Here is an 11,896-nt window from a genome sequence, read left to right on the forward strand (position 1 = left end):
AATCATTGTACCAAACATCACTGACATCAATCATTGTACTAAACATCACAGACATTAATCATTGTACCAAACATCACTGACATCAATCATTGTACCAAACATCACTGACATCAATCATTGTACCAAACATCACTGACATCAATCATTGTACCAAACTTCACTGGCATCAATCATTGTACCAAACATCACAGACATTAATCATTGTACCAAACATCACTGACATCAATCATTGTACCAAACATCACTGACATTAATCATTGTACCAAACATCACTCACATCAATCATTGTACCAAACATCACAGACATTAATCATTGTACTAAACATCATGACATGAATTATTGTACCAAACATCACTGACATCAATCATTTAACCTAACATCACTGGCATAAATCATTGCACCAAACATGACATCAATCATTGTACCTAACATCTTTGGCATCAATCATTGTACTAAACATCTTTGGCATCAATCATTGTACCAAACATCTTTGGCATCAATCATTGTACCAAACATCTTTGGCATCAATCATTGTACCAAACATCACTGACATCAGTCATTGTACCAAACATCATTGACATCAATCATTGCACCAAACATCACTGACATCAATCATTGTACCTAACATCTTTGGCATCAATCATTGTACTAAACATCACAGAGAGAGATCAAACTGACATAATTGTCCCATCTACAAGAGAAGATTTTTCTTCTCCTGAGCTTCTCTAATTTTTTGTTTGTTGTTCCATCTACAAGAGAAGATTTTTCTTCTCCTGAGCTTCTCTAATTTTTTGTTTGTTGTGCCATCTACAAGAGAAGATTTTTCTTTTCCTGAGCTTCTCTAATTTTTTGTTTGTTGTGCCATCTACAAGAGGAGATTTTTCTTTTCCTGAGCTTCCCTAATTTTTTGTTTGTTGTCCCATCTACAAGAGGAGATTTTTCTTTTCCTGAGCTTCCCTAATTTTTTGTTTGTTGTGCCATCTACAAGAGGAGATTTTTCTTTTCCTGAGCTTCTCTAATTTTTTGTTTGAGCTCATCTTTGAGTTGTGTCAGTTGTTGGATTCGAATTTTGTTAGCTTTGAGTCGACTCTCCAGGGTGTGTAGAAGTGGGCCGCTGACAACCTCTAGAACGTGGCACACTGACTTGGTGTACACTGGGAAATTGGGATTTAAAAAAAGATTGTGCATTTTTTTTTCAGATTAAGTAACTGTAAATGTGTACTCTGCCTTGCGGTATACTAGAAAAAAATAGAATTTTTATTTTTTTACAGATTAGCTTAAATCACTTTAAATTTGTTGTGTTCTCATTTTACTTAATCAGTATTTTTAAATGAAGATTACTCTAGATTCAACTACTATAGATGTATCTAAACTAAAGAAAAAAAAGTCTTGAACTAAGGGTAGATAAGTGAACCTATTCTTAAAGCTTGAAATAGGATGGATTGAAACATGCATACTACACAGCCACTTTTCACCTCCACACCCACTCATGCATGTTGCAGTTTACACCCAACACAACCATGCAAATAACCTCTTTAAAGTACATCTGTTGAACATGAACATACTTAATATGTTATTTTACTACTAGTACTACAAATATATTTAAAAGCATTGCATAGTTTTTACAATGCAGACAAGCTGAATCAGAGATATTATTATTTTTATGTTAATTTCCTGATCAAACCAAATGGAGAATCTGACCTGAGGTATTGTGTATGCGGGTGAGCAGTAATTCCCTGATCAAACCAAATGGAGAATCTGACTTGAAGTATTGTGTATGCAGGTGAGCAGGTCTTGTTCCTCTGAGGTAACTTACCTGAGGTGTTGTGTATGCGGGTGAGCAAGTCTTGTTCCTCTGAGGTAACTTACCTGAGGTGTTGTGTATGCGGGTGAGCAAGTCTTGTTCCTCTGAGGTAACTTACCTGAGGTGTTGTGTATGCGGGTGAGCAAGTCTTGTTCCTCTGAGGTAACTTACCTGAGGTGTTGTGTATGCGGGTGAGCAAGTCTTGTTCCTCTGAGGTAACTTACCTGAGGTGTTGTGTATGCGGGTGAGCAAGTCTTGTTCCTCTGAGGTAACTTACCTGAGGTGTTGTGTATGCGGGTGAGCAAGTCTTGTTCCTCTGAGGTAACTTACCTGAGGTGTTGTGTATGCGGGTGAGCAGATCTTGTTCCTCTGAGGTAACTTACCTGAGGTGTTGTGTATGCGGGTGAGCAGATCTTGTTCCTCTGAGGTAACTTACCTGAGGTGTTGTGTATGCGGGTGAGCAGATCTTGTTCCTCTGAGGTAACTTACCTGAGGTGTTGTGAATGCGGGTGAGCAAGTCTTGTTCCTCGGAGGTGACCTGCTCATACGCCTCGTCCTCCTCTTGCAGCAAAATCTGGGGCAGGTCCAGCATGGTCTTCAGACAGTGTGCACTGATGCTGTAGCGGGGGCTGATGAACAGCGGGACTTCTAGTCTCTGGAACCTGTGGTCATGACAGGGGCTTGGTGAAACCTGAACAGTGTTATAGGGGCTTGGTGAAACCTGAACAGTCTTATAGGGGCTTGGTGAAACCTGAACAGTATTATAGGGGCTTGGTGAAACCTGAACAGTCTTATGGGGGCTTGGTGAAACCTGAACAGTCATATAGGGGCTTGGTGAAACCTGAACAGTCATATAGGGGCTTGGTGAAACCTGTGGTCATGACAGGGGCTTGGTGAAACCTGAACAGTCTTATAGGGGCTTGGGGAAACCTGAACAGTGTTATAGGGGCTTGGGGAAACCTGAACAGTAACTTATATGGGCTTGGTGAAACCTGAACAGTGTTATAGGGGCTTGGGGAAACCTGAACAGTGCTATAGGGGCTTGGGGAAACCTGAACAGTCTTATAGGGGCTTGGGGAAACCTGAACAGTCTTATAGGGGCTTGGTGAAACCTGAACAGTGTTATAGGGGCTTGGTGAAACCTGAACAGTAACTTATATGGGCTTGGTGAAACCTGAACAGTAACTTATATGGGCTTGGTGAAACCTGAACAGTAACTTATAGGGGCTTGGTGAAACCTGAACAGTAACTTATATGGGCTTGGTGAAACCTGAACAGTGTTATAGGGGCTTGGGGAAACCTGAACAGTTTTATAGGGGCTTGGTGAAACCTGAACAGTCTTATAGGGGCTTGGGGAAACCTGAACAGTTTTATAGGGGCTTGGTGAAACCTGAACAGTCTTATAGGGGCTTGGGGAAACCTAAACAGTTTTATAGGGGCTTGGTGAAACCTGAACAGTCTTATAGGGGCTTGGGGAAACCTGAACAGTCTTATAGGGGCTTGGGGAAACCTGAACAGTCTTATAGGGGCTTGGTGAAAGCTGAACAGTGTTATAGGGGCTTGGTGAAACCTGAACAGTAACTTATATGGGCTTGGTGAAACCTGAACAGTGTTATAGGGGCTTGGGGAAACCTGAACAGTTTTATAGGGGCTTGGTGAAACCTGAACAGTCTTATAGGGGCTTGGTGAAACCTGAACAGTGTTATAGGGGCTTGGGGAAACCTGAACAGTTTTATAGGGGCTTGGTGAAACCTGAACAGTCTTATAGGGGCTTGGTGAAACCTGAACAGTAACTTATATGGGCTTGGTGAAACCTGAACAGTGTTATAGGGGCTTGGTGAAAACTGAACAGTGTTATAGGGGCTTGGTGAAACCTGAACAGTAACTTATATGGGCTTGGTGAAACCTGAACAGTGTTATAGGGGCTTGGTGAAAACTGAACAGTCTTATATGGGCTTGGTGAAACCTGAACAGTCTTATAGGGGCTTGGGGAAACCTGAACAGTGTTATAGGGGCTTGGTGAAACCTGAACAGTAACTTATATGGGCTTGGTGAAACCTGAACAGTAACTTATATGGGCTTGGTGAAACCTGAACAGTGTTATAGGGGCTTGGGGAAACCTGAACAGTTTTATAGGGGCTTGGTGAAACCTGAACAGTCTTATAGGGGCTTGGGGAAACCTGAACAGTGTTATAGGGGCTTGGTGAAACCTGAACAGTGTTATAGGGGCTTGGTGAAACCTGAACAGTCTTATAGGGGCTTGGTGAAACCTGAACAGTGTTATGGGAGCTTGGGGAAACCTGTGGTCATGACAGGGGCTTAGTGAAACCTGAACAGTCATATAGGGGCTTGGTGAAACCTGAACAGTGTTATAGGGGCTTGGTGAAACCTGAACAGTGTTATAGGGGCTTGGTGAAACCTGAACAGTGTTATAGGGGCTTGGGGAAACCTGAACAGTAACTTATATGGGCTTGGTGAAATCTGAACAGTAACTTATATATTCTTGGTGAAACCTGAACAGTAACTTATATGGGTTTGGGGAAACCTGAACAGTAACTTATATGGGCTTGGTGAAACCTGTGGTTATAGGGGCTTGGGGGAACCTGAACAGTCTTACAGGGGCTTGGGGGAACTTGAACAGTCATTATAGGGACTTGTTTAAACCTGAATAGTCTTTACAGGGGCTTACTGGAGTTGTAGAATATTGTTACAGGGGCTTGGTGGAATGGGAGACTAAATTACAATCATTAAAGCAAACTACAAGCTAACACAACCTACTCAGACTTGATTTCTTTAGACTGGAAACATGTGACCTCAATCTTGTTACACTGAGGAGACAAGGGTATTTTCTACATCACCAAACAGTAGAGACTAGATGTATTAATTCATGTAATGTTGTATTAGAATGGAACAGAGATATCCTTTTATTATCATTGGAGATGCAATTATATGTTAAGTTTCTAAAGAAATGGAATTATAAGATTTAGTAATAATCAGATATATGTGATTTATATAATAATGAGATATTGTAACCTATGAAAAAGCTAATACAACAATATTCTTCTTGAGATTAAATAGTGGAATAATGTAATAGTGAAAGCTTAAGTTTAAAAAATGTATTAAAAAAAGTTTTCTACAGTTCTATTTAAAATATGACAGACCTTTGTTGTCTTGTCTTCACTGAAAACAGAGAATATAATCCCAACAAAGCCGTCATCCATCAGCTGATAGTTTGCCTGAGTCCTCACATCTAAAGTGGGCAAAGATGAAAACAAGTTTTTTTTTTATAAAACCTTTTCAGCATAAAAATATGTAACAATGATTAATTACTGAGTGAATAATTATTTTATTTACCAACGTGGGATGGCCAAACTGTGATGTGAGGGTGTGAGTGGTACCATCCAACCACCCGCAAAGGTCTGTTAAGTTCTTTAGCCAGTTTCTGCAATAAAAAAAAGCAATTGAAAGAGCTTTGTTTTCCTAAAACTTTCAGCTAAATAGAAAAGTGTTTAGAATTGTAAGCCTCACAACAAAAGAAGAGCAAAGGAAAAGGCTCTGACCTCAGCTTTTATAGATGCATCAGACTGTTGCTCAGGTGATAACAAAAGAACAACAAAGGAAAAGGCCCTGACCTCAGCTTTTATAGATGCATCAGACTGTTGCTCAGGTGAGATCTCCACTCTGTCTGCCTGCTTGTCTGATCTCCTCAGAATGATGACAGAAAACAAATGAAGGACTCTATCCTCATCAACCTGTTAAATGATAGTTATATGAAAATGGTCCTAGTGTTGAGTTTATTATGTCTGTTTGTTTGCTTTTTAGTTTTTTGTGGCAAATCTTGTAACTCTAAATTTGACCAATGCAGCAATTTTTTTCAAACTTTTCAGATATGTCTGTCTCTGACAACAAGGCAAGAAAATCTTTTCTTATGTAATTATACCATAAGATTAGTCAGTAAAATCTAATTGAAAGATTTCTAAGTTCAATAATTACAGAGAACATAGATTAAATACTAGCAATTGGTCAATACAATTTACAGTGAACTGTAGCAAGGGGAAGTTAATTGTCTTTTAAGGAGCTACTCTTCTTAGTGTCTTAGAGTTTTATAGTTTAAAGCAGGGGTCTCCAAACTACGGCCCGCGAAGGTCTTTGTGTCCACGGAAAAATTGTTTAACTGAGGAACTTTGTCCAGAAAATTCAAAACACCCCGAAGAGATATCTTGAAGAAAACTCTGGCTCTGGCCCCCGAACTAATATTTGATAAAGCGGCCCTCGGGCTGAAAAGTTTGGAAACCCCTGGTTTAAAGCAAATATGTTTAGTCATGGGGTTTTGACTTCATAAAGAACAAAGTACTAAAAAGTAGTAGGCCTCCTAAATTGAACTGAGTCTTAGTTCTAATTAGTAGTAATTACTACATGGCCTTTTTATAGACTTTATTTACATGCGTTATTGTCTTTATTAATAATATCATTATTATAATAATCTTAATTTCTTAAAACTACTACTAATACTAATATACTACTACCAGAGAGTTTAGATCTAGTCTACTTGAAATAAAGCAGTTAGTATTAAATTAGTATTAATTATTAATTAGTATTAGGCCTATAAGCCTACTAACTACAAGTAAGTACATCTAGTGTAGATTGTAGATTTATTTAATAATTATTTTAGATCTAGATTTAGAGCTCTAGATTCTAGCTCAAACTATGAAACTAGAATTACTAAATAAATTTATAAATTAGGTTCTAGATCTAGATCTAGATCTCTAGATTAAGTTTAATTTAAAATTTAAGTTTAACTTTTAACTCAGTATGTCAATAGTCGGTAATCTATCGTTTTGGGTACGTAAAATCGCCCGCGGCTAGCAATGTACGAAAAAGTTACCTCATTGTCAAGGCTTTAATAGAAGTATATTTTGATATATTTGTGTCAAATATTATAGATAAATGAATAATAAACCTAAATCAATAGCTAAATGTATCAATATAGGCAAGAAATTAACTTAAAACAGCAGTGTTTGTGAGCAGGATTTCCTATATAAACAGCAGCCATTTGTAAAATAGAGTTGCCTTCCCCTGAATCTCGCGCTATAAGTTAACAAAGAAAGAACTTAAACAAGATGGCTGCTATAGTCAATGAGCATGGTTGCATCTGATGGAAACAGCGCTAGTCTTCATTTAATATTGAAAAGTTTTAATTCAATTGTTTGAAAACAGGTACATAAATGAAACAAGGAAACATTTTTGTATTTTTCAAAACATAAATCCTCCTCAAAATGTGAAATAATTATTAAAATTTAAGGAGTCACCTGTCTTTCACATTACTAGTCGCGGGCGATTTTACGTACCTAAAACGATAGATTACCCAATAGTCAATAATAAATTAATATTAATAACTGAAACTCAACCAACTATATAAAAATTAAACCTCAAACTTCAAACTGTTCCTTCACACACAACTTTAGTCTTTATTTCTCTTACCGAACTTAGGACTTAGGCCTTAGGCCTACTCAGTACTCAACTACTCATTACTCAAATAGAGTCAAATTACTTTGGAATTACTCATCATTGACTTTGAAGTTTGAGTCATGATTGAGTAACTTACCTCGCCAATTAATAATCCCATTACTTCTTCTCTTTCCGTAGTAAGTGCATGAGTGAGGCAAACAAGATATATGTCGGATCCCATGTGTACACTTTTCAAACTCATTTTTCTTATTTAACGATATTATCTTCACCAACCAAACTAATCGATCAGTAAACGGTGTTTTAAAGTGGATATCGATGTCTGTTAAGAACACTTTTGTTTATAGTAATTTCCCCTTCTACTTAGGTCCGTCTATATACCAAACCAAATGTTTTGAATATTTTTAAACTACCTAAACCAGTGCGCGTGATAAATTAATGCAATTTTTAAAAACAAGATTCCTTTAGGTTGGCCTTAATAGAAACTAGCATGTATTTAAAAGTTGATGAAAGTAATTTTTAAAAGTTTCACTAATAGATCTATATAATGTAAATCTTCTTTAAATACATAGCACATAAATTATTGAAAAGCATGTCGATGATATACTTCTATGGTTAAATAAATGATATTTGTTCAATAGCACGCTAACATGGCAGTACATCTGTTTAACAGTAGCGTAGCGAGGGGGGGGGCGCGGGGGACATATGTCCCCGGGCGCCGACCTTAGGGGGCGCCAAAATGGGTTGGAAAAATAAATTGAAAGGTTGAGGGGGGTGCAAATCGAAAGTTTGAAGGGGGGGTGCAAATTGACAAGTTTTTCCCCGGGCGCCGGGAAGGGTCGCTACGCCTCTGCTGTTTAATCATGTGTCTGAACAGTACCATGTACTTTTAGTGCAGCATTTTGTATCGTTTGTATTTATGAATACATCATGTCGCACTTTCAAATCTTCTTCTTCTTTGTTCTTAATATTTAGTGTTGGAAGGGATCGAGCCTTATCTGCCAGAGGGTTCAACTAGAGACTTTTTCGAATTTATCAAAAATGAGCTTTTGCCGACTCGACCACGCCTCCATCACAATTAAGGATTCGTGTCAACTGATTATGCGCCATTGACTCCGATTTCAGCCTGCTTTTCTTTTTGAATTTGCTTCCGTTGCCTTTGTTCAATCAAGAACAAACTACAACCCAGCTAACACAATTTATTAACCCAAGGTCGTTCCAAGGTTGGCCCAATGTCGCTATCTTGGCCAATGTCCCGCCATGCTTATGCCAGGATACGGTCAAGATTTGTACGTGCTTGCATCCCTTTGTTTTGAATAGCTTCCCTTGATACCTTGATATTTAACCGTTTTTACCCTGGCTTGCCAAGATTACAAAGATTTATGTATTTACTGCAGCAATTTTATTTAAATAGGTTTGTTTAACTTAGTATATGTTCCATGAAATACGTTTAAAAATCAAATATAATACTTCAGTTTAAAATTAGATTTAACTACAAACTATGTTGCGTTTTTTAAACATTTAGTTTAACATTTTAAAAATTGTGTGCGTGGCTACCCGTCCAGCGTCACGCTGGTCCATCGCATCTCGGCCTAAATTCTATGTCCACATTCCTTTCTATTGTTATCAAGCCAGCATCCCGCCAGGTCTTTGCTTGCCATTCTTTGCTCGCCATTTTCCTCAACAACAGAGCCTTTGTTGTATCAAGCCAGCGGCACTAAGACCTCGTCTTTATCATCGCTTAATCTACCGACGTTTGGATTCTGTTAATAATCCTTTCAAGGGCTTACTTAATCAACAGGTAACATCGTCAATTTTTATCGATAACAGATTATCCGACAACAGGTGAGCTTGTCGCATCAACAGGTATTGCACCAATTATTGAATTCTTTTTTCAACAGTGGGGAGAATAATGTACATACATTCATATTACGGTGTAGAAAACACTTTATGTCTTTAAATAAGAGGAAGTCTATTTAGTTAGGCCTTATCTCCCAGAGGATTGAACTCGAGACTTTTTCGAATTTATCAAAAATGAGCTTTTGCCGACTCGACCACGCCTCCATAGCAATTAAGGATACGTGTCAACTGGTTATGCGCCATTGACTCCGATTTCAGCCTGCTTTTCTTTTTGGATTTGCTTCCGTTGCCTTTGTTAAACCAAGAACAAACTACAAGGCAGCAGTTGTTTGATTTTGGAGTTGTATCTCCTATAGAGTGGCTGTCCCCAGCTAATGAGCCTCATCTGCCTGGGGGTTAGAACTCGAGACTTTTCGGTTTAGCAACCATGAGCTTTACCGACTCGACCACGCTGACCGCACTTTCAAATAAAATCACGCAACTTTTTATCACTTGTAAAGTTAATCTTTACCATGGACAAAACACCTGTGGTCAAAGTCCCACTGTGGACAAAGTCCCACTGTGGACAAAGTCCCACTGTGGACAAAGTCCCAATGTGGTAAACCTCTTTTGGTCAAAGCAAGCACCTTTGGTCAGAATAAGTCTGCCTATTTCATTTGACAGTTTTAAATACATATGTTAAATTTTATGTAAGTAAATTAACTTCCAATACTTTTTATTTTACTTTTTATTTTTATCTTAATTATATTTTATCTTAAAGAATATCTTTAAGAATAGTATGTATTGTTTAAAGTTTTAAAATTATAACACAATTTTAAAATTAAATTTTTATAACATACAGATTATTAAATCCTCATGCACATTAAATAAATAGGATACTACACATTTATGTGATGTGTACAATTATATTTTGACATTTATTTATACAGTTACATTATATGGCATATTAAATAAATAGGCTACTATACATCTATGTGATATGTACAATTATATTTTGACATCTATTTACAAAGTTACAATACATGGGATATGAATATCAACAGATCTAAGTGTTAAGGAACGTAAGTGCACATATGACAAAGTATCTTAAATATTTTATCACACTTTAGATCTATGCAGTTTATAAAGTTCTATATGAGTCATCTTAGGGCAATAGGTCAACACAATGCAATACGACAAATAACATTTAAATTTAATGTTTTTAACAATATAAAATGTGTTTATAAAAATTGTAGACCCTACACATTTGTTCAGATTCTTTTAAAGCTGTCTATTCACGGCATGGAAATCTTGATTCCCCCTTTAACAACATTTCTGGCACCAGATCTGATGTTTTTATAATTCTTCCAAGCATAATCATATCTTTTCAAACTTTTAGCTACGTCTTTCTTTTCCCTCGATCCCACGACACAATATCTGAGGTAAATTTTGCATCCAGTTAGCAGTGCATGGTCTATCTGTGCGCTGTCAGACCCGAACAGACGTTTCTCCCAGTGGACTGTTCCAAAACAACGACCGGAGAACTTGCTGAAGACTGTGTACTTTTTACTCTTGGCCCCGCCGTATTGTAAGGACACCTCAAGCAAACAGCTAGAAGGACGCATTCGTTGAGTGGCTGGTAATGTTTTTAACGTGTATCCTGGTTTACTGTTTCTTCTCTGCCAGTGGGTTTTGTTTTCGTTTGGCTCGTCACTGGCCAATGCCAGAAACCAAGGCTTCCAGTTCAAAGTTCGGAGGTTAAAGTTAATTTCTGGAACGTTCTCACGCTTGAGCAGGGGAAGATTTTTTAATTTATATTTGTTAAGTATTGAATTGTTTGGCTTTTTCTTGCCCAAGTTGGGGGTATTCTTGACCCCGTCACGTAGTAGAGAAGCGAAAATGGCCTCCATGTCCATGTCAAGTATACCAGCGGGATGTCGGGCTCGCACTTCTTTTTCGTAATTCGTCAGCATGGCCGTGTCGTTGCTCTCTTTGTAACACACGGCCATCAGAGTGTCGAAGATACTTTTAAAGTACACCAGATGTAGGTGTTTACCGTTTGTGGCGATAGAGATCGTCTTGTAGAAGTAGAAAGCGTCCGCGTTCTTATAGCCACACTGCACGCCGTAGATCGTCACGTCATTGGCTGCCAGATTTTTCGTCTCGTCCCGCCAGTTGGCCCTGTTTTTCTGGCATTTGATGCAAACTTCCGTTGGCTCGTGCGGGTTGTTCTCGCCAATCAAGACGAGGACACGCCTTGAGCCTGGCGTCCACGATAGCTTTGTTCTCACTTGCCTCAGAACTAGTTCGTAGCACTTAGGGGCGCCGCCCCCACTCGTTTTCTCAGCATTCTTTACGAATTCACAAAGTTGGGCCACGTCAGTCGTGAAGTCAATCCACTTGGTGACGTAAGTGCCATCGTCACAGTAGTCCCCGTAGGCGAACACGGCCAACCTGATGCCGGGGATGTCGGCCTGCAGACGTTGTATCATGTCCTGGCTCCTGTCACTGACCTCCTCTAGCCACGTGTACATAGAGCCTGTGGTGTCGAAGGAAAACACAACTTCTAAACACTGAGGGACTGGAACATTTAATGTTGGCATTGTTTTATATCTTGTATTTAGATCTAGCAAGTAACTGTAAAATTCAAAACTATTTTGTCTCTCTTAGCGGTTGATGTTTTATTATCATTCAACGCTGCTGTCTGAACGAAGTTTGAAAAGTATACGAATTTATAGCAAGACCTAGTTTACTTCGCGGATCTCACTTCTCCGCGAAGCCATGAA

At 38.5% G+C, this 11,896-nt stretch overlaps 2 protein-coding genes across 2 annotated transcripts; both read right to left on the reverse strand.

Moving 5' to 3' along the window:
• Position 1: 1 nt before the first annotated feature.
• Positions 2 to 7,608, reverse strand: LOC131939454 (lys-63-specific deubiquitinase BRCC36). The gene is made up of 7 exons (XM_059297748.1): positions 7,411 to 7,608; positions 5,438 to 5,557; positions 5,160 to 5,247; positions 4,967 to 5,055; positions 4,584 to 4,633; positions 2,295 to 2,467; positions 2 to 1,155 (listed from the first exon to the last, which is right to left on the reverse strand). The coding sequence occupies exons 1-7, from the start codon at positions 7,513 to 7,515 to the stop codon at positions 983 to 985; spliced, it is 798 nt and encodes a 265-aa protein (XP_059153731.1). The 5' UTR covers positions 7,516 to 7,608; the 3' UTR covers positions 2 to 982.
• Positions 7,609 to 9,975: 2,367 nt separating this feature from the next.
• Positions 9,976 to 11,817, reverse strand: LOC131939446 (uncharacterized). The gene has a single exon (XM_059297735.1). It carries the CDS (start codon positions 11,711 to 11,713, stop codon positions 10,406 to 10,408), a length of 1,308 nt encoding a protein of 435 aa, XP_059153718.1. The 5' UTR covers positions 11,714 to 11,817; the 3' UTR covers positions 9,976 to 10,405.
• Between the last annotated feature and the right edge of the window lie 79 nt (positions 11,818 to 11,896).

The sequence above is a fragment of the Physella acuta genome, unplaced genomic scaffold (assembly GCF_028476545.2).
Source record: "Physella acuta isolate Inbredline_101_S28 unplaced genomic scaffold, ASM2847654v3 ptg000280l, whole genome shotgun sequence".
NCBI lineage: Eukaryota > Metazoa > Mollusca > Gastropoda > Physidae > Physella > Physella acuta.

Bases quoted from the DNA above. Each gene is read 5' to 3' on its own strand.
- LOC131939454 (XM_059297748.1), bottom strand. From the start codon at position 7,515: ATGAGTTTGAAAAGTGTACACATGGGATCCGACATATATCTTGTTTGC. The intron at 5,558-7,410 runs GTAAGTTACTCA...ATCATTTAACAG, and splicing joins TGGGATTATTAATTGGCGAG to GTTGATGAGGATAGAGTCCT. The intron at 5,248-5,437 runs GTCAGGGCCTTT...TTTTTATTGCAG, and splicing joins ATGCATCTATAAAAGCTGAG to AAACTGGCTAAAGAACTTAA.
- LOC131939446 (XM_059297735.1), bottom strand. From the start codon at position 11,713: ATGCCAACATTAAATGTTCCAGTCCCTCAGTGTTTAGAAGTTGTGTTT.